Below are 22165 nucleotides of genomic sequence, written 5' to 3' on the forward strand. Positions count from 1 at the left end.
TTATTCTAAAACTGAAGCAAACGCTTTGTGGCTGGTATAGTCTATCCATGGAGAAACCTGTGGCCATACCTGTAGTTTGCTGCTGAACCCTGCATAAAACCTACAGTGTTTACATTAAAACATGCTGCCATCTATGGAGAAGTCTTTAACAGTCAAGAGTAATGAAAAAGAAGAGACATAAAAAGAGTATTTAGTTTACTTATTACGTGCTCAATATCAGTAGCATACCAGGCGCACCAGGAGAATAGAAGAAGCCTAAGATTTGTCCTTCTCCTCTAGTGTCTTAAAAGTCTTGCTCTGGAGGCAAAATATACCTGTCCCAACAATAGAAGTAACAGTAATACGTGAGTTCATTTGTGAGGTATATCCCAAGAGATTTGTTGATTATGCTTGTTAAACATACCAAAGTTTGGGGATGATATAATTATAAAACTAGAATGATTCCATTGCACTTTGAGTCATTTGTATCCTGAAATGTACCTTCTTGAGTGGGAGGGTTTGGGAATTATAGCCAGCCTTGGAAATCGCATGTGAATTGAGTAAAGGATATCATGGACATGCATGACATTTGTCATCTGTGTGGCAGTAAATAAAGAAATCAGAAATTGCTGAGAGAAGGCACAGAACTACGAAGATGAAATAAAGAGAACGACATTTCTGAGAAACAAGGCATCTGTTTCAGATGAACACTGGTCACTTCCTTGTAGTATGTCTCTGGAGTCTTCTGTCAACTATCTGTTTGATAAGTAAATGATATCTAATAAGGAGGAAGCAAGTATAATAAATTAACCCATGCCACAAATGTTTTTTAATTGTGTGAAATCCGATTATTTTTATTGAGAATAAAGACCTTTAATGATTTCGTTATCACAATTCAAAAATATGGTAGAAATACACAGCTTAAGTGGGATATGGAAATGGCATTTGGTTTTGACATAATATATTATTAACCCAAAGTAACTGAATCAAGACTCATAAATTAAGACCTTTCTCTTGAGTGTAAAATACAAGTTAACTGTAATGCCCAAATGTTTGTAGCACCTTTGACTTTGAAATTTAGAGATGAAGCATTATGGATTAGTTTCTATGGTAACACTGTAACTAGAGGAAATCATAAATTCATATGTGTGAAAAGAAGAAATAATAAGTATAAAAACCCCTTAGAAGAATATTTTTAATCTAGCTATAAATAAGAAGTGACTCATCTATATGCTATGCAAATTTAAAGTAGGTAAATTTAGAATTTTTTTTTCCTTTTTTGCTTTTACAAAGCTTTATACTTTAGGAGGGGAAATGTAGTTATACATGAACAGTTCAGAAAATGCCTCTTTCAGAGCTGCTGTGATGGAAATGTTCTGTGTCTGCACCATCCAATACAGTAGCCACTAGCCACATGCAGCTATTGAACATTTGAAAAGTGGCTAGTGCAATTAAAGAACTGAATATTGTATTTTATTTAACTTTACTTAATTTCAATTTATTTTTTTTTTTTTTTTTTTTTTTTTTTTTTTTTTTTTTGAGACGGAGTCTCGCTCTGTCGCCCAGGCTGGAGTGCAGTGGCGCGATCTCGGCTCACTGCAAGCTCCGCCTCCTGGGTTCACGCCATTCTCCTGCCTCAGCCTCTCTGAGTAGCTGGGACTACAGGCGCCCGCCACCACGCCCGGCTAATTTTTTTTTTGTATTTTTAGTAGAGACGGGGTTTCACTGTGGTCTCGATCTCCTGACCTCGTGATCCGCCCGCCTCGGCCTCCCAAAGTGCTGGGATTACAAGCGTGAGCCACCGCGCCCGGCTCTTAATTTCAATTTAAATACCCACCTGTCCCTAGTGTCTGCCATATTGTTAAGGGAAAGGACTTAAAGTCAAATGTAGAGTAGTAGATATGTCTTGCCAGTTAGTTAATTCACTAATTGACTATCATTTTGTATTCAAGATTCTTTGGCTCTTACATATTTCTAACTTGTTCTAGGAAGAGCCGTTACCAGTCCTGACTTAGCTTAGCTTTAAAACAATGTCATTTCTCTTTTACTTTAAAAAGTTGCCCTTGGCCAGGCGCAGTGGCTCACGCCTGTAATCCCAGCACTTTGGGAGGCCGAGGTGGGCAGATCATGAGGTCAGGAGATCGAAACCATCCTGGCTAACACAGTGAAACCCCATCTCTACTAAAAATACAAAAAATTAACCAGGCGTGGTGGTGGGCGCCTGTAGTCCCAGCTACTGGGGAGGCTGAGGCAGGAGAATGGTATGAACCTGGGAGGTGGAGCTTGCAGTGAGCCAAGATTACGCCACTGCATTCCAGCTTGGGCGACAAAGCGAGACTCCATCTCAAAAAAAAAACAAAAGTTGCCCTTGGCCGGGCTTAGTGGCTCACATCTATAATCTCAGCACTTTGGGAGGCCAAGGCAGGTGGATCCCCTGAGGTCAGGAGCTCAAGACCAGCCTGGCCAACATGGCGAAACCCCATCTCTGTTAAAAATACAAAAATTAGCTGGATATGGTGGCACATGCCTCTAATCCCAGCTACTCGGGAGGCTGAGGCAGGAGAAACGTTTGAACCTGGGAGGTAGAGGTTGCAGTAGCCAAGATTGCGCCACTGCCGTCCAGCCTGGGCAACGGAGTGAGAGATTGTCTCTAAATAAATAAATAAATATAAATAAATAAATAAAACAAAAAATTAAAAGTTGCCCTAAGTATTAAAGTTTAAGCCCCAAAGTGCTAGTTTTAGGAGACAGCAACATTATGGATGCTGTTTACTGAGGGTAAGCCCATCATACATCTTTTACATTTTAAAATTAAATATGATGCTGAAATGTTGAGGTTGAAATATACTGATGTCTCCAACTTACTTTGAAATGCATGAAAAAATAAAATGAATTCATGGATGGGTAGATGGTAGATAGGTGAGAAAGCAGATACTGCAAAATGTAAACAATATTGGGTGTTTATTGTACAATTCTTTCAGCTTTTCTGAAGTTATCTTAATAAAATGTTCAGGGATAGTTAAATGTAAGCATACTAAACATTTTTTCTTGGATCTGTCACTTCTCTGTTAAATAGAGCCAAGGAGCAATAACTGAACGTTTAAGAAGCTTCAGTATGCATGATTTAACAACTATCCAAGGTGATGAGCCTGTGGGACAAAGACCATACCAACCTCTACCAGAAGCAAAAAAGAAAAGTACACCAGCCCCCAGTGAATCAGCAGGTGTGCTTGTTTGTTTTAATATACGATTCTTTTACATGGACACAGGGAGGGGAACAACATACACTGGGGCCTGTCGGGGGGTGGGGCACAAGGAGAGGGAGAGCATTAGGACAAATACCTAATGCATGCAGGGCTTAAAACCTAGATGATGGGTTGATAGATGCAGCAAACCACCATGGCACATGTATACCTGTGTAACAAACCTGTGCATTCTGCACGTGTATCCTGGAATTTACAATAAAATTAAAATATATATATATATATATGTGTATATATATATATGATTCTTTCATAATTGGGCTTGTGGATAGTAAAATAATACATGATACATGATAACTATCTGAATTTAGGTAGACAAAATTTACTTCTAAGCTTGTATTTTTTACCTTTACATTTAATCATAGTTCTTTTTCTCTGAATTTTCTCTAAATTAGTACTTGGTAGGCCAGGCACAGTGACTCAGGCTGGGTGCAGTGGCTCACACCATTAATCCCAGCACTTTGGGAGGCCGAGGCGGTCGGATCACGAGGTTAGGAGTTCAAGACCAGCCTGGCTAACACGGTGAAACTCCGTCTCTCCTAACAATACAAAAGAATTAGCTGGGCATGGTGGCACACGCCTGTAATCCCAGCTACTTGGGAGGCTGAGGCAGGAGAATTGCTTGAACCTTGGAGGTGGAGGTTGCAGTGAGCTGAGATGGCACCACTGCACTCCAGCCTGGGCAACAGAGTGAGACTTTATCTCAGGAAAAAAAAAAAAAAAAAGATTAGTACTTGCCTTTTGCTGATTCTGGAGATCATCTAGCTAACAAAGTAGCCTCTTTTGCTGCCATGAATTTTAGAAGCTGTAGGTGTGGTTACCAACACCTTCTCACCACCAGCACTAGTTCTAACCTGTAATCAATGCTCTTTCTACTCGAACTGTGCACTGACATCTAAGGAGTTTTATAGTTGAACACTCTTTACTGTAAGTGCTGTGGACAAATAAGGATATTGACTCACAGATTAAAAGTTTTAAGCACGTGATAAAAGATGACTCAATTTGAAAATAAGATTACTCCCATGGAAAATGTGTTAAAATTACATATTCTAGTTCAAGAGCTAGCTTGTAGGCATACTCTAGTATAAATTATGAACATGTCATAGTTAATATATTCGAAAACTTTAAAAAACTATCGTGATCTTAGAAACATACATATAAATTAGACACGGTTCCTTAGTCATTTTATCACATATGATAAGAAAGTTTTAATTCAAAGGCAAGGCCGAGAAGAAAGATTTTCAAGACATTCCTTATTAATGTGTTAAAGTCCATAAGGTACAGGGCTATTTGACTTTTTATTAAAAAAAGTTTTCTTTTGAGAGAGATTGAAAATCATCTTTATAATTAAAATCAATTTGAAAAATAAAAATAAAAAAACTGTTCCTCCTTAAAAAGAAAAATATCTCTGCAAAAAAAATTTTTTTTATTAGCCAAGCATGGTGGTACTCACCGAGCTACTTGGGAGGCAGGTGGGAAAATCACTTGAGCCCAGGAAGTCGAGGCTGCAATGAGCCATGATCACACCACTGCACTCTAGCCTAGGTGACAGAGCAACACCCTTTCTCAGAAAAAAAAAAAAAAAAGAAAGAGAAAAAATAATGAGCTTTCTTCCAAGAATGAATACCTTTACGAGTTGTGACTATTATCTAAGAGGTAGTGATCAAGCATTGGCCATTGATTAAGGTAGTGATGCCTTTGAGAGAGAGGAACCATCAGTCTTAATAGTATATTAATAATGTAAAAGTAGTTCCTAATGTAGACATTTCCTTTTTTATTTTTATTTATTTGTTTGTTTTTGTTGTTAATTTATACATTTTGAGACAGGGTCTCACTCTGTCACCCGGGCTGGAGTGCAGTGGTACAATCTTGGCTCACTGCAGCTTTGACCTCCCAGGTTCAAGTGATTCTGTGTCAGTCTCCCGAGAAGCTGGGACTACAGGCGTGCACCACCATGCCCTGCTAATTTTTCCATTTTTTATAGAGACAGGGCTTCACCATGTTACCCAGACTGGCCTGAAACTCCTGGGCTCAAGCAGTCTGCGTGTCTCAGCCTCCCAGAGTGCTGTGTGGGATTACAGGCATGTGCCACACCACCTGGCCTTGGCATTTCTTAATATGCATTTAAAATTGGTGGTCAGGCACAGTGGCTCACACCTGTAATCCCAGAACTTTGGGAGGCCGAGGCAGGCAGATTCCCTGAGGTTAGGAGTTCGAGACCAGCCTGGCCAACATGGCGAAACCCTGTCTCCACCAAAAATACAAAAATTAGCCAGGGGTGGTGGTGTATGCCTGCAGTCCCAGCTACGCAGGAGGCTGAGGCAGGAGAATTGCTTGAACCCAGGAGGCAGAGGCTGCAGTGAGCCAAGATCATGCCACTGCACTCTAGCCTAGGTGACAGAGAGAGACTCCATCTCAAAAAAAAAAAAAAAAAAAAATTAGGTATATTGATTTTGATTGGAGTCTGCTATATATATTATATTTTGCTGATTTAGACCAGATATCTTAGACCAGAGTCCTTTATTAGCAGCTTATTCATAATCATACCCAAGGATTGGCTAAGAATTATATTCTAATTAGGTAAATAAAAACAAGTTTATAAATATGAAAATTCATAATAATATTTTTATGGTACTCACCTATCAATTTTTTTTTTTTTCTTTTTGAGACAGAGTCTATCTCTGTCACCCAGGCTGGTGTGCAGTGGCACGATCTTGGCTCACTGCAACCTCTGCCTCCCAGGTTCATGCAGTTCTCCTGCCTTAGCCTCCTGAGTATCTGGGATTAAAGGCACGCGCCACCATGCCTGGCTAATTTTTATATTTTTAGTAGAGATGGGGTTTCACCATGTTGGTCAGGCTGGTCTCGAACTCCTGACCTCGTGATCCGCCCACTTCAGCTTCCCAAAGTTCAGGGATTACAGACGTGAGCCACTGTGCCTGGCCACCTACCAAATTTTGTATCTATGACTAAAATATTTTAAAATATTGACCTGCTGTTTAGTTCTTAAATTTCAAATCATGAAATTAGTTTTATAAAAATATGAAGTATGTGGTAGCAGTATGAGAAGGATATTTGTTCAGTTATGAAAGGTACTTGTTCAGAGTATAAATTCTGCCCAGTTTCCAATTTTTCTACAGAATGGTATATATTCTGAGCCTTTCTTCCCTAAGGAAAAACTTTCATCAAAACTTTCTCTCTTGACTGTATTTTTAACAAAGCAGTATGGTTCTAGGACCAGAATAGATGAAGAGAAGTTAGTAATAGTTCGTCTAGATAGACACAAACCCAGGTGTACATGGAAATTTATCAAATGAGAAAGACAATCTTTCAAATTGGTGGAGGAAAGACAGATTATTTAATAAGTGATGCTAGGATAACTGTTAGACTGCTAGAAGGTGGAGTAGAGAATTATAGGTGGAGTTATATCTCTGCCTCAAATCTTAGATCAAAATAAATTCTTAAAAGGTTAAGATTTAAGTATAAAAAAATTAAACTATGGGCCGGGCGCGGTGGCTCACGCTTGTAATCCCAGCACTTTGGGAGGCCGAGGCGGGCGGATCACGAGGTCAGGAGATCGAGACCACGGTGAAACCCCGTCTCTACTAAAAATACAAAAAAATTAGCCGGGCGTGGTGGCGGGCACCTGTAGTCCCAGCTACTCGGAGAGGCTGAGGCAGGAGAATGGCGTGAACCCGGGAGGCGGAGCTTGCAGTGAGCCGAGATTGCGCCACTGCACTCCAGGCTGGGCGACAGAGCGAGACTCCGTCTCAAAAAAAAAAAAAAAAAAAAATTAAACTATATAGTAGGAAGTCCCTGTGAATATTTTTATAATCTTAAGATAGATAAAATTTCTTAAGCATGATATCAAAACCAGAAAACATAATGGAATAGTTTCTGAGATTTTCCTACATAAAAAACTATAATACAGGGGGGAAAAAACATAAAAAAGACAAACTACAAACTGTCAGAAATATTCCCATTATATGTTATAGGCAAAGGGTTCAGATTCAACAATCCAGTAACCCTTACAAACCAATTATTGTCAATGCTATCAAAGAATACAACTGGTCAAGAAATATATGAAAGAGATTCTCAGCCTCAGATAATCAAAAAATAGTAATAATAATAATTTTCGTTTGCCAGATTGACCAAAAAAAAAAATGTTTTTAATTAACAGTGCTCTGTGTTGGGAACTGTTTCAGTTATCTAGTTATCTATTGCTGCATAATAAGCCACCCCAAAACAGCAGCTTGAAACAATCATGTTCATTCATTTTGCTCACAGATCTGGGGGTGACTGGACTTGGCAAAGCAGTTCTTGTTCAGGGTCTCCTGCAGCTGTGGTCTGACAGCAGCTGGGCTAGAGTCATAATCTCAAAGAGAGCTCACACATCTGCTGTCTGAGCTGAAAAGAGTCAAGCAGCTGCTGGCTAGAATAGTTGGAGCCTCTCAGCCATCTCCCTCTATGTTCTCTCCATGTGGTCTCAAGGGTGTTTGGACTTCTTACCTGGCAGCTAAAGGCTCCCAGGCCAGTGTGCCGAGAGAAACTTACAGAAGTCCTAGAAGCAGCATCACTTCCGTCACATGTTTTGTGGCGATTTGTTAAGGCAAGTACAAAGGCCTCTGAGATGTTAAGGGAAGGGAAGAGGAGTGTCAGAGAATCTGTAGACATGTTTTAAAACCACACAGCAAGCCTGTTGAGAAACACTCTTAGGCACTTTTTATGAGTTTAAAATGGAATAATCCTTTTGGATGACAATCTGGCAGTAATCATCGTAATTTATTCCCTTCAGCTCAGCAAGAAACTTTTAAGAATATGTCATAAGGAAATAATCAGACAAGTGTTCAAAGATGTATTTACAAGAATGTTCATCTAGTTGTTTATAATAACAAATATTGGAATGAACCAAATGCCTAGGAGAAATGATTAAGCAAAAGGTGGTTTATTAGCTGTGAAACATAACAATGTCAATCTATACTTAATGATATAAAAACATATCCAGATTGTAGGGAAAAAACAATAATAAGTAGATGATGAAATGGATTAATATACCTAATTTTTTAAATGTATATACGTAAGAGAAAGTTTGGAAGGGTATTACTAAAATGGTAACAGTGTTTAGCCCTGAGTAGTGAGCTTTTTCGTTTGTTTTTGTTTTTTTTGTTTGTTTGTTTGTTTTTTTGAAACAGAGTCTCGCTCTGTCGCCCTGGCTGGAGTGCAGTGGCGCAATCTCGGCTCACTGCAAGCTCCGCCTCCCAGGTTCACGCCATTCTCCTGCCTCAGCCTCCGAGTAGCTGGGACTACAGGCGCCTGCCACCGCGCCCGGCTAATTTTTTGTATTTTTTAGTAGAGACGGGGTTTCACCGTGGTCTCGATCTCCTGACCTCGTGATCCGCCCGCCTCGGCCTCCCAAAGTGCTGGGATTACAAGCGTGAGCCACCGCGCCCGGCCTGTTTTTGTTTTTTAAATTAACCTATTAATCTTAAAATCAGAAGTAAATCAGCCATACTCTTCATTTTGAAACAATAAGGTATTCATTTTCAGGTTTTAAGTTAAACAGAAAATGTTTTTTGTTTGTTTGTTTGTTTTTAATACATTAATGGAGATGGGATCTCCTCTGCTTCCCAAAGTGCTAGGATTACAGGCATGAGTCACCAAGCCCAGCCAGAAAATGTATATTTTAATGAAAATATTTGACTTGATTCTAGTGTCTCCTCTCTCTTTGATTCAAGGATTGGTTTAATAAATTGCTAAATTAAACTTTTTTTTTTTTTTTTTTTTTTTTTTTGAGGTAGAGTCTCACTCTTTCGCCCAGGCTGGAGTGCAGTGGCGCAATCTCAGCTCACTGCAGCCTCCACCTCCCAGGTTCAAGCAATTCTCTGCCTCAGGCTCCCAAGTAGCTGGGATTACAGGCACTTGCCACCACACCCAGCTAAGTTTTGTATTTTAAGTAGAGATGGGGTTTTGCCATATTGGCCAGGCTGGTCTCAAATTACTGGCATCATGTCATCCACCCACCTCAGCCTCCCAAAGTGCTGGGATTACAGGCGTGAGCCACCGCACCCAGCCTAAACTTGTTGATTTCATTTCCCAATAAATTCTAAATTTGGCTCCTTGCTCTGTCTTCACTCTCTGTGGACTCTGTAATTTCTGACCTGCTATACTACAGTAACCTCCCCACTTACACTCCCTTCCCTCAGCCTTATCCATTTCTGATTCATTTTCCAAAGTGCAAGAAGAATATTTTACAGAACCCAAATCTAATCATGTTACTCTTCAGCTTAAAATATTTCAATACTCTCCCCAAGCCTCCAGAGGCTTCATTGCTCTCTGATGAAGTCCAAACTAGATAGCATGGTATATTAACTCCCCAGCCTTGTTCTCCCACTCCATCAAGTGCTAGCCATACAGAATCATGACTCTTTGAGGATTTAGCTCAGCCACCACCTCCTACAAGGCCTTCTCTCATAACCTACCCTTTCCAACCCACCCCATGCTGATTACATTCTCTTACTGTATGCCCTCTGGCACCTTGTCATTAGCTTATAGTATTTATTACAGTATCATAATGCCCATTACCTTCTGTTTCCCCTATTGGACTCTAAATTTTTTGAGGGTAGAAAAAGACAGCTGTGTCTTTTTCATCCTTGTATCCTCATAATTCAGCACACTGCCTCATTCATAATAGAATTTTAAAAATACTTGTGGAGTAATGAATCAATCCATCACTTTTCCTGAAGCTGTAATTAGAAAGCTAATAAGATTTTTTTTAGCTGGAATTAGGAAAAAAGAAAAGAATAAGATGTATAATCAGCTTTTGAATGAAATTCCAATTCCTAATCATACAAAATGAGAGGCAATTAAAACAGCAAGGACTGGGTTTGTTGAACTGTGCTCTTATGCTACATTTGTGGCCTTAGAGAAATTGTTTATCACAGTTACTTTCTTTCTGACTTTTTCCTTGATTCCTCATTCTGTTTTACCGTATTAGGATCAGGACTACTATATAAGCGACATCAACAGAAAAAAAAAAATCTAGAAATGACAACCTAAACCTGAAGCCTGGTTTATTTTTCTCAATTATAAAATAAACATTTTTTTTAAATAAGAATTTGGCAAGTAAAAAAAGAAAAAATGAAAAAATTTAAAATCACCTAAAAGCTCACTTCCATGAGATATAATCCTTTCATTTATGTTTTTCCTTTGTTTCTATATGTACATTTTTTTTCATACTTAATATTGCTTCAGGAGCTTTTTTCCAGGACCACTGACCCATCCCCTTCCTTGCCACGCTGGCCTCCTTGCAGTTCTTCCAAGCAATCCCCAAGTCCTAGCTACTCTCCTCAGTGCCTCTGTGCATGCTGTTTCTTCTACCCGGAACACACACACTTCCTTGGACCACTGCAAGAAAATAAAGGATCTTGGCCTAAATAAGGACTGATTCCACTTCCAAATCTCCTCTGACTTCTAGCCTAGAAGTCTAAGAGCATAAAATTATACTTGACTAATTATACAATTCAAGTTGCTTATGTTATTATGCGAGTAACAAGCTTATTAACAACTCTTTGTAGTTTGCTTAGTGATTCTCAAATTATTCATGTCTTAGAGCAGACCAATAAACTTGTATTCAATTTTTTTAATATTTTTTGAAACAGGCTATAATGCAGTGGCATGATCACAGCTCACTGCAGCCTTGACTTCCCAGGCTCAGGTGATCCTCTTACCTCAGCCTTTGGAGTAGCTGGAACTACAGGTGCACAACACCATGCCTGGCTAATTTTTGTATTTTTTGTAGAGAAAGGGTTTTACCATGTTGCCCAGGCTGATCTCAAACTCCTAAGCTCAAGCGAACCACCTGCCTTGACCTCCCAAAGTGCTGGCATTACAGGCATGAGCCACCAAGCCCACCCCAGTTTTATTTTTTATCACATGCACGGAATCTATCCCATGCCTTCTCCTGAGCCTGGAAATCCTACTGTTTTTTTTTTTTAAGAGACGGAGTCTTGCTCTGTCACCCAAGCTGGAGTGCAGTGGTGCAATCTCAGCTCACTGCAACCTCCACCTCCTGGGTTCAAGCAATTCTCCTGCCTCAGCCCCCCAAGTAGCTGGGATTACAGGCTCCTGCCACCATACCCAGCTAATTTCTGTATTTTTAGTAAAGTCAGGTGTTTTACCATGTTGGCCAGGCTGGTCTCGAACTCCTGACCTCAGGTGATCTGCCCACCTTGGCCTCCTGAAGTCCTGAGATTACAGGTGTGAGCCACTGCGCCTGGCTGTAAGTCCTTCCACTTTCTCCTCACCTGAAGATTTAAGTATTTATGCTCCTTATGCTCTTATCTTTATTAAAGGAGAATTTATAACTTCATGGGGATTTCTTTCCTTCTTTTTTTTTTTTTTTGAGATGGAGTCTCGTTCTGTCACCCAGGAGTGCAGTGGCGCGATCTCAGCTCACTGCAAGCTCCGCCTCCCGGATTCACGCCATTCTCCTGCCCCAGCCTCCCGAGTAGCTGGGACTACAGGCGCCTGCCACCACGCCTGGCTAATTTTTTTTGTATTTTCAGTAGAGACAGGGTTTCACCATGTTAGCCAGGATGGTCTTGATCTCCTGACCTCATGATCCGCCCGCCTCGGCCTCCCAAAGTGCTGGGATTATAGGCGTGAGCCACCACGCCTGGCCTCTTCATGGGGATTTCTAATCTCAACCCTTTCTTTATAACCTACTTAGTACTCTGGTTGCCTGAGTCTTGGGCCCCTGTCTTGCTGTCTCCAGCGTCCTCAGGCAGTGGTTCTCAAAGTGTGGACCACAGACCATGAGCACAAGCATTACCTGGGAAATTGTCAGAAATGCAGATTCTCAGCCCCACCTCAAATCTACTGAATCAGAAATTCTGGGGTTGTCAGAACTTGTATTAACAGGTTCTCAAGGTAACTCTAACGTGCTCAAGTTTGAGAACCTCAGCTTCAGGGTTGGAAGAGTTTTTGTCATTGAGGCCAAGCCTCGAGATGCTCTCAGACTTCCTGACAATAATCATCCTGTGTGGATATTTGCATATTGGCCCGTAGTAAGTCTTTATAGCTACACATAACAGCCTTCTAGCATACTCGCATGATCTCTCACTGATCTGCCTGATTCTATTTTCTTTGACTAGTATCTGTCACATAGTCTGTGGTACTTCTAATTACTGCAGTCTACCTGGCTGGGTTTTATCTCAGCAACTGCAATAGCAGCTAACATCCCCATCCTCATCACCTGCCCCCAGTGACCTTATTTTGCCCAAAGTTCTAGGCCCCTGGGGTCTTCCTCAATGCCTTAAGTAAACCCTACCATTCCCAGTCTTGACAAAAGATACGACACATAGAAGGGAAAAGCCTTAATTCCTAATTCAAGGCAAAAGTGCAAATGACAGACTAAAACACAAATGCTTGGGTTGAATTCATGAAAAGGAGGAAAGGTGGGAAGAGACTTTTTGCTCTATATCTATTTATATTCTCGAATTTTTTAACAAGATGATGTGTTACCTACTCAAAAATAAATTATTTTATAATTATTTTTAAAAATGCATAGTAAAAATAAGAATGATCAGGGAAAATTTCCTGGAGGAAATGAGTTATGAGTTTCACCTGGAATAGTGCAAGAGGCAAAGCTTAATGATAAAGGGCATGGAGCACATTCCAGATGCAAAAAGAGTAACTGGGAGAAATGCAAACCATACAAAGAACTGTACACAGATGGGTCAAAGAGCCGGCGCTGACTGGTGTTCTTTTACCAAAACATGCTGTTTTTGACAACTTGTTTAGGTTTTGGAATTCCACTGAAAGACGGAGATGAGAAAACAGATGAAGAAGCAGAGGGGCCATATTCAGATGATGAGATGTTAACACACAAAGGGCTTCGAAGATCGCAAAGCATGAAATCTGTGAAAACCACCAAAGGCCGCAAAGAGGTTAGTCAAGTGTAGAGCTGTTTTCCTAATGATTAGTAAAGGATTTCCCTGCTGCGTTATCATTTAGGATATTAATGATCCATAAATGAAGGATTGGAATGGTAGAACAGCAGTTTGATTTTTTTTTTTTTTTTTTTTTTTTTACTTTTTGGGGATAGAGCTTTTTTGCTCTGTCAACCAAATTGGAGTGCAGTGTGGTGCAATCACAGTTCACTCAAACTCCTGGGCTCAAGCAGTCCTCCCACCTCAATCTCCCATGTAGCTGGAACTACAGGCACATGCCACCGCACCTGGCTAATTTTTTCATTTTTTGTAGAGACAGGGTTTCACCATGTTGCCCAGGCTGGTCTCGAACACCTGGCCTCAAGCAATCCTCTCGCCTCTGCCTCTCGAAGTGCTGGGATTCCAGGCGTGAGCCACCTCACCTGGCCAGCAGTTTATATTTAAAATTCTTTATTCAGATTGATGTATCAGGATATCAGGAAATTTTGAAAATGGTAAACTCTTGATCTGCTGCTATAAGTAGAAAATGGCATTCTCATTTAGCAAATCATATAGTTCAAATACCCAGTCCCAACCCTATGCATAAACAAAGAAAGCAATGAATAAAATTAACCACACAGTTTTGCTTTCAACTAATGCTACATGAAGATTAAATAGTAAACAGTTAACCATAACGTATTGTCTTTGTACCCAGAAAGCAGTGGAGGACTGTGAATGGCCTCTGATCATTATAATCAATGTTCATTGACATTGTACCAAGCAAAACATAAATAATAGGATTAATGTTTTTATGTTACATTAATGTTTTTATATTATTAGTAATAATAATCTGTAACATATATCTAAATAGTACCGACTACATTTTTTATGAGTTTATAAGTAATGCTGTCTTATATGCGTTTATTAAGAGAATTTATTCTTTATATCAAAAAGGTAAAAAAATTACTATGATTATGAACTATTAAATCTGATGTAATTTTTTAAAGTAATCATCTAATTCTTAATAATAAAACATTTCTTTCTTCAGGTGCGGTACGGGTCACTAAAATATAAAGTGAAGAAACGACCACAAGTGTATTTTTAGTCATCTACACTTCAAATATCCCAAGACAGATTATGCTAAATACATTGACTTCATCTTCTAACATGATATATTCAGGATTTACACATTAAAATGACTATTTAAATTGTGGCAGTGATGGGATTTACTTTCATGAATTTAAATTGTTTTTATTTCTGTAACAATTGCTTCCAAATATTGACTACTAAAGGCAGTTCTGCAAGATGTACTAATATGTATATTAGAAATTATAGAAAATCATGTTGTCCGTTTTCAAATTCATCAACAGCCTAGAGTGCCTGAGATATAAGATGAAACACAAATCCACAGTATACTTGAAAGGAGCCTTTTTATGGTTCAGGATAAATCAGCCTTTGTGATGTACTGTGTTTACCTCCTTTTGTGTTATATCTGGTAATTAAATAGGCCTCAGATCCAGCAGTGACATAACAAGGACATAATGTAAGATAATAAAGTATGTTTTATATATTCTTTAAATTTTTACTTACATAATACTTTCTAGTTTTTCCACCATCAGCTGAAAGTTTTTGAAACAAATATTTGAAAACCAGGTATCCACACATAGCACTTTTATTCCTGACTAGTTTTGCACACTTGAAAATTGTTTACTTATTTTACAACTGTTTTACTGACGCTATCTTTATTGTTGTTTGCCGTATTCTGACATGTCAAATCTATGCCTTGAATTATATCATCTCTTTTCCTGTGGGTTTCATTTGTTAAATTCATTGGATTTTAATAATATAAAAGTATAGCTAATTGTTCAGTTTTAACAATTTTTAATTATCTTCTTAACAAATAAGAAGTTGCTTTAAACATTAACCAATTTTCTATATTTAGCTATATAGAGTAGTTGAACTTAACATGTTTTTGTCAACACCAATTACATTTTCAGCTTTTAAAAATGGTAGCTTTTGTGAAATAGAATCAGTGACCAGTATAGCACTTAGATCCCTTCTAACTCATATAATTTTTCTCAGCCAATCCATTCACAAGCTTGGCATTGATATGTGCTGCTAGTTTATAAACTGGCGTTGACGAAAATCATTTGAATCTCTTCTGGCTGAGATAATTTGCCAATGCAAAATACAGTCGTCATTGGGCCGGGCGCGGTGGCTCACGCCTGTAATCCCAGCACTTTGGGAGGCCGAGGCAGGCGGATCACAAGGTCAGGAGATGGAGACCATCCTGGCTAACACGGTGAAACCCCGTCTCTACTAAAAATACAAAAAAATTAGCCGGGCGAGGTGGCAGGCGCCTGTAGTCCCAGCTACGCAGGAGGCTGAGGCAGGAGAATGGCGTGAACCCCGGGGGGCAGAGCCTGCAGTGAGCCGAGATCGCGCCACTGCACTCCAGCCTGGGTGAAAGAGCGAGACTCCGTCTCAAAAAAAAAAAAAAATACAGTCGTCATTAATCCTGCACATTAGAAATTATTAGAAACATATTACTTTTTAACTTTAAATCTCAAAGAGATTTTGAGTTATTGAACTCTTAAGGCTTTTTTAGCTTGAACTGATAACTATGCATTACGAACCCTAAGTCAATATATTTTTGGTGGTTTTAGTGATCAGTAATCAAATTTGTACTTACTATGCTTGTTCAGGTAATTTACTTGACTGTTCTATTTGTTTGTCCAAAAGATAAAATGATGAGAGAGATTTGAGAGATCTTTGATCTGTCTCCCTTTTAAGAAATGAAGCCAGCTGGTAATGTATATTCAGGACTTCCTCAGAGTATTGGCCAAGAACATAATGTTTACACAGGAGTACCTTGGTATAATGCATAGTCTCATGATAATAGTCATAAAGTATTTTATGGATTATTTCACATTCTTCATATATAATAAGTAAAATTAATTCAGTTTTTTTCTCCCAAAGTTTAATTCTGAATAACTCTGTCTACTTTACCCTAATTTTTAGCCTCTTAGTTTCCGGAAGGACTCTAATTTCTATTCCAAATTCCTATGAATTCTAATTGTAAATTCTCGGAAGAGAGTTTTATTTATATGACCTGGTACTAGACTTCTTAATATAACTGTTACACTGTCCTTGTCTTTCCTACTTAAAGGCAATATCATCTGAAGTTGCCTAATAAGGTCACGTGAGTCGAGTCAAGAACTTTATCTGTGGGAGCTGATTTGCACCATTTTACCTTTTTTTTTTTTTTTTTGGAGACGGAGTCTTGCTCTGTTGCCAGGCTGGAGTGCAGGGCACGATCTCGGCTCACTGCAACCTCTGCCTCCCGGATTCGAGCAATTCTCCTGCCTCAGCCTCCCGAGTAGCTGGGACTACAGGCACGTGCTACCACGCCCAGCTAAGTTTTGTCTGTTTAGTAGAGACAGGGTTTAACCATGTTGCCCAGGATGGTCTCCATTTCTTGACCTCATGATCCGCCTGCCTCGGCCTCCCAAACTGCTGGGATTACAGGCGTGAGCTACCGCGCCCAGCCACCATTTTATCTCTTTAAAATCTAGTCTCAGTATTAAACCTATTCTTTAGTAAACTCATATTACTGTTCTAAATTGAAGAAATTATTTATTCCTCTGTACTTCTTGACTCAAAATTCCTTATCAAAGATAGTCTCAAAGAGGTAGTACAAGTCCTGTTTAACTGTACTTTTTCACATTCACAGTGCTTCCTCTGACATCTTTCCTTACATCATTATACACTGTTGATATCATTTTACTCTTCTTTCTCTTTTACATTTCTTAAATTTTGGTTCTTTTCCTGTACCTGTGTTTTAGCGGGCCCTTTTCTTTGAACTTTGTCTAATTAGCCTATACATTTTTGTTTCTTTTAAGATAGAACAGATCTTTTTTTGTTTCTCCTTTTAAGTCTACTGGTTTTAAAAGAGGTAAATGTATCCATAGACCAGAGTGCCTTGCTTTTTCCTTTGCCAGCACATGGAGCACGGGATTAGATGCACAAACCTATTTAGGGAACTATTTTGGTAACTGTTTGAGTTTACCCAGAAATTGCAGCTGGTATTTTATTTTACTGTACATTTACTCAACTTGTCCATTAGTATTTAACTATTTCCAGAGTATGTTTAGGAGTAAGAATTGACCCATTCTTTAGTTTACCATATTTTTCCTGGTATAAAAAGGAGCCAGAAATAAGCCTTATTGCTAAATAATTAATTATGTAAGCCCACCTAGGTCCTGCATAAGATCCCCCTCACATACTTCACACTATATATATATGTGTATGTGTGTATGTGTATTTGGCTAAAAAATTGTACTGCCAAAATTACTGATTATAAATACTTGACTACGCTGATTGATGGGACAAAATGATTAAAGTATTTTCAGGGATCTTATTCCATATGTCACCACCAAAGATTTCTACAGTGTTATAAAGTATATAAATATTCCAAATTTCTGTGGTTAAATATTTTTTCTTTTTTTTCCTTTTTTAGAATAACACAGTCTGTGCTTTCCAAAAATGCTTGAACTTTTATGTTGTTAAGACATATATAATGATATCTTACATTAAGCATGAGTCTAATTTGTATTTTTAATTGGGATAGATTAAATTTTCATTTGATTATCAGGAAAATTAAGGAGTTACATATTTAAAAGCAATTTTCTGTGTTTTCTTCTTTGTAAGTTGACTCATTTGTGAAGCAATTAGGTAAACTTTGAGATCATTGTTATTGTGGTTTGCAGTATATATTTCTTAGTAAATATCACAAGATTAAATTTTTCAGAAAGAAAATTATAGCTTTTTTCCCAAAATATTTTTAAGATTTAATCTTTTTGTAGTATGCTACAGATTTAATGTATATTAACTCTTTTTTTAAGACATTGACCATGACTTAACATTTTGTCTTCTAACACCTTTTAAATCTATGTACTTTAATAGTTAAGAGAAAATAAGTTTGCAGATTTTTAATAATCTCTTTGTAAAGGCTATCTCTAAGCCTAGTATGTGGGTAATTTTACAGGTGTGTTTTTTGATAACTTTAATATAAAATAAACTCATTTTATTTGTGGCAATTCGCGTTTCTTTTTTTACGCCAGAGTACATATGTTGGATTCCATGAATTGGTATTACTTATTATTATGTGTTGATTAAATATATGCACACACTTAGGATTAAAAATCACAGAGCAAATTATGAAAATAATAAACATCTGATAAGGTCATCCATAGGATTATGAAAAAGAAATACTGAATTGTTAAATTTGGATGTTAGAAAGGGAAGATAGGAAAAACAATAAGTACAGAAATCCTCACCATCAATTTGGATTGGTTAGCTGTCTCAGGCATAAAATGTAACACAAAATTCAGATTTATGTATCCTGGAAATGTTCTGGGGTTCCATCTGTTTTAAAGTTAGACGTCTGTCTGCCTCGCATTTAAGCTTTAGAGAGAAATCCTATGTTTTAAGAAGTTTCTTTGTGTTACTTCATTATGACACATAATGCGTGTTAAGGTCTTTCTAGATAGCATTTTAAATGGAATTATTTTCTTTTTTATTATGAGGTATATACTTGTAATGATCTAAAGAGGTTAGAAATATAAATAAAAATTCAAAAGAACACAATATATGAACAGCATTTTTTTCAGTGTTTTAGTCTCCCTTTAAATCGTTCACTGTTCTTAAAAAAGAGATTTAGAAAACAAACATCATGTCAGAGGCTGATGAATTGTTCCCTGGGAAAACATTCTACCCCTTTACCTACCCATCAGTATTTTAGTCTTAAAACACTCTCCTTATGGTCTGTCTTTGGTAACGTTTTTTAAACTGCTTTTTATAAGACAATGCTTTGAATTGAAATTTTAAAGCACAGGATTAATAATTGTCTATAAGTGTAAATTACTAAAGGACCATGCTCAACAAAAGCAGGAAACTCACCATGCATACTGTTTACCTTACAATCCCAGATTAAGAGAGAAAAAGGCAAGCATGTTATTTTGGCATTATGTGCAAATCAAATCAGCATCTTTTTTTTTTAATTCAAAAATATCCACTGATTACCTACTTCTTATGAGAGCACTGTTAGGTTTCTGCACAATACTTATATCCAAGTAAAGTAACATAGAATTAATTTAAGGGAAATAATTCTTTCTGTTAATAAAATGAATTCACCATTACCAACCAAATCAATGTTTGGATTATTTGAGTATTATTTATTCTAGAATTTCTTCTTGGCTATTGAATAATTCATGTGGTTCTCTCAGAGCAGTTTTTATTTTTTAATTATTGATTCCCTTCCCCTACCTCTTACATCCAATATATTGGTAAGTTGTTTTGGCTGGCTTATCTCCAAAATACATCCTGAATCTGACCGTCTCACTCTTGAAACCTTACTACATTTTCAGTAGCCTTGCAAATTTTTCAAGGTGAGTTTTAACCTTGAGTCCCTTAGGACTGCCACAGTTTCTTATATTTTCAACCGGTGCCTTGGGGAATACTCATAAAAAGAAAGTCGTGAAGGGAGAGAACAGGATCAGATGCTTTTGCACATCAGTCTTGTGTTTTTCTCTTCCAATCACTGTTTAATGCTGAGATTTGGAAAAGATGTGTGAGGAGAGTTAATGAAGCCAGGTTAGAATATCTGGCTGAATTCTAATGTGTTTTGACAGGATGTTATCTCAAACTACAGGGAAACATGGGGTATACATGGGCATTTCCCCCATGGCAATGCTAAGCATAATTTAAGTCACTCTCAATTTGAGGGCTACAATAGATACGGTAGTGCCAAGAGTCAATAGTAAGTATCTGAATTAGGGTTCTCCAAAGAAAAAGAACAAATAAGATATGTAGAGAAAGATTTATTTCAAGGAATTGACTGGTGATTGTGGAGACTGGCAAGTTCAAAATCTACAGGGTGGGCCAATACACCAGAGACCCAAGGAAGAGCTGATGTTTCAAGTACAAAGGCAATTCTGCTGGTAGAATTCTCCCTTCACCTGTTGGATGAGGCTCATCCACATTGTGGAGAGTAATCTGTTTTACTCAAAGTCTACTGACTTAAACGCTAATTGCATCTAGAAAATACCTTTACGGCAACATAGACTACTGTTTGATCAAATGCCTGGGTACCATGGCCTAGCCAAATTTGACACATAAAATTAACTATCACAGTATCCTTAAAATTAAATTCCAAAAGCTAGGCGTGGTGGCTCACGCCTGTAATCCTAGCACTTTGGGAGGCCAAGGTCAGTGGGTCACTTGAGGCCAGGAGTTCAATACCAGCCTGGGCAACATGGCAAAACCCCATCTCTATGAAAAAATACAAAAATTAGCTGGATGTCGTGGCGTATGTCCATATTCCCAGCTAATTGGGGGGCTAAGCCAGGAGGATTGCTTAAACCTCGGGAGGTCAAGGCTGCAGTAAGCCGAGATTGTGCTGCACGCCAGCCTGGGTGACAAAGTGAGACCTTGTCTCAAAAAAAAAAAAAAAAAAAATCCAAAAGAAACTCCACTTCAAAATATAAAGTCATAAATTCAGTATGTAGAAATTATAAATATTTTATTAATTTATCTTGTAAAGAAAGGGGATGTTGTAGCACGTGATGTATTTGGAAGAAGAATTAATACTTTATAAGGCTTGTGATGCCCCTTACATTCAGTTGTGATAACCAACAGTAGTATATGTTTGTTTTCACACTTTGCGAAGAGGCATCATCCCGATTTTACAAATACGCAGAGACTCATCAGTGACCAACCTGTGACCGGGTACAGTGGCTTATGCCTGTAATCCCAACATTTTGGGAGGCTGAGGCGGGTGGATCACTTGAGCGCAGTTCGAGACCAGCCTGGGCAACATGGCAAAACCCCATCTCCACAAAAAATACAAAAATTAGCTGGACGTTGTGGCTGGCGCACACCTGTAGTCCCAGCTATTTGCAGGGCTGAGGCAAAAGGATCGCTTGAGCCCGGGAAATTGAGGCTACAATGAGCTGTGATCGCACCACCGCACTTCAGCCTAGGTGACACAGTGAGACGCTGTCTCAAAAACAAAAACAAAAAACAGTGACCAACCTACGACCCAAGCAACCACAATGTTTGTGACTTCGGACTCTGTTGTTAATTCCGTCACAGCTGGTTATCTTAGAGATGACAGAATACTTGGAAAGTTAACATGGAAATGATTCCTTCCATACATGCATTATATAATACGAAAGTTTCAGATTATCAGTGTTAAATGAAGTAAAGTTGTTAAGTCATTGGAAGTTAATGGATTTGGTTTTAAGAGTAGCTTTAGTACAGAGAGAAAGGATGCTTTTAAAGTGAATAGAAAAAAATAAGGACAAATAATTTACTATCAGTTATGGACTAAGACAAACAGGAAGAATCTGAAGAGTGGATGCAGCTGAAACAGGAGGAGTATCCTCTCAGGAAGTGCTTTCCTTCCTTCCTCTCCTTTCCACCAACATTTGTTCCACGGCTTCCTCTCTTCAAACCACACCTTGTAAACCCTTTTATGTGCTCTGTTCACAACAAGAAGAATTTCATGTGCTGTTCCATACTGGGTTTTAACTAATAAAATGAACACACACACACACAAAAGGCCAAATGACTTTTTACACAAGAGATTAACTTTATTCAGTCTTTAAGCTGAAAGCAAGTACAGTAAGGATATATAGCAGGCGACAGTTTCCATATGTTCTAGGAAAGTGGAGCTGTATTATTTATAGTTTACAACATGTTGTATAAAATTAAAGCTAGCAAGGGGGCTCCCAGGGAGGTAAATTAAACAAAGAAGGGAAGACTTAGAGAACTCTATTTTGCTATAATCAGAGAACATGCCTATAAGAAAGCACTAAAAAAAATAATATTTAACATTAAGCAATATGCAAAAGTAGTTGGGGTGTTTACAATAGCTTAAATTCTAAAATTAAAAAAGACATTGAAGATTGAGAAGGGGAAAAACACCTTAAT

General features: G+C 38.3%; 1 protein-coding gene across 2 annotated transcripts in view; it reads left to right on the forward strand.

Moving 5' to 3' along the window:
* Positions 1-18270, forward strand: part of REEP3 (receptor accessory protein 3) — a 107076-nt gene extending 88806 nt beyond the window's left edge. For both annotated transcript variants that reach the window (XM_063637909.1, XM_055274445.2), the window contains exons 6-8: positions 3056-3203; positions 13044-13189; positions 14220-18270. In XM_063637909.1, coding sequence (XP_063493979.1) covers positions 3056-3203; positions 13044-13189; positions 14220-14276 — 351 coding nt within the window. In that variant the 3' untranslated portion in view covers positions 14277-18270. The remainder of the gene's footprint in view (positions 1-3055; positions 3204-13043; positions 13190-14219) is intronic.
* Positions 18271-22165: the final 3895 nt, after the last annotated feature.

Source organism: Symphalangus syndactylus, chromosome 4 (assembly GCF_028878055.3).
Source record: "Symphalangus syndactylus isolate Jambi chromosome 4, NHGRI_mSymSyn1-v2.1_pri, whole genome shotgun sequence".
Taxonomy (NCBI): domain Eukaryota; kingdom Metazoa; phylum Chordata; class Mammalia; order Primates; family Hylobatidae; genus Symphalangus; species Symphalangus syndactylus.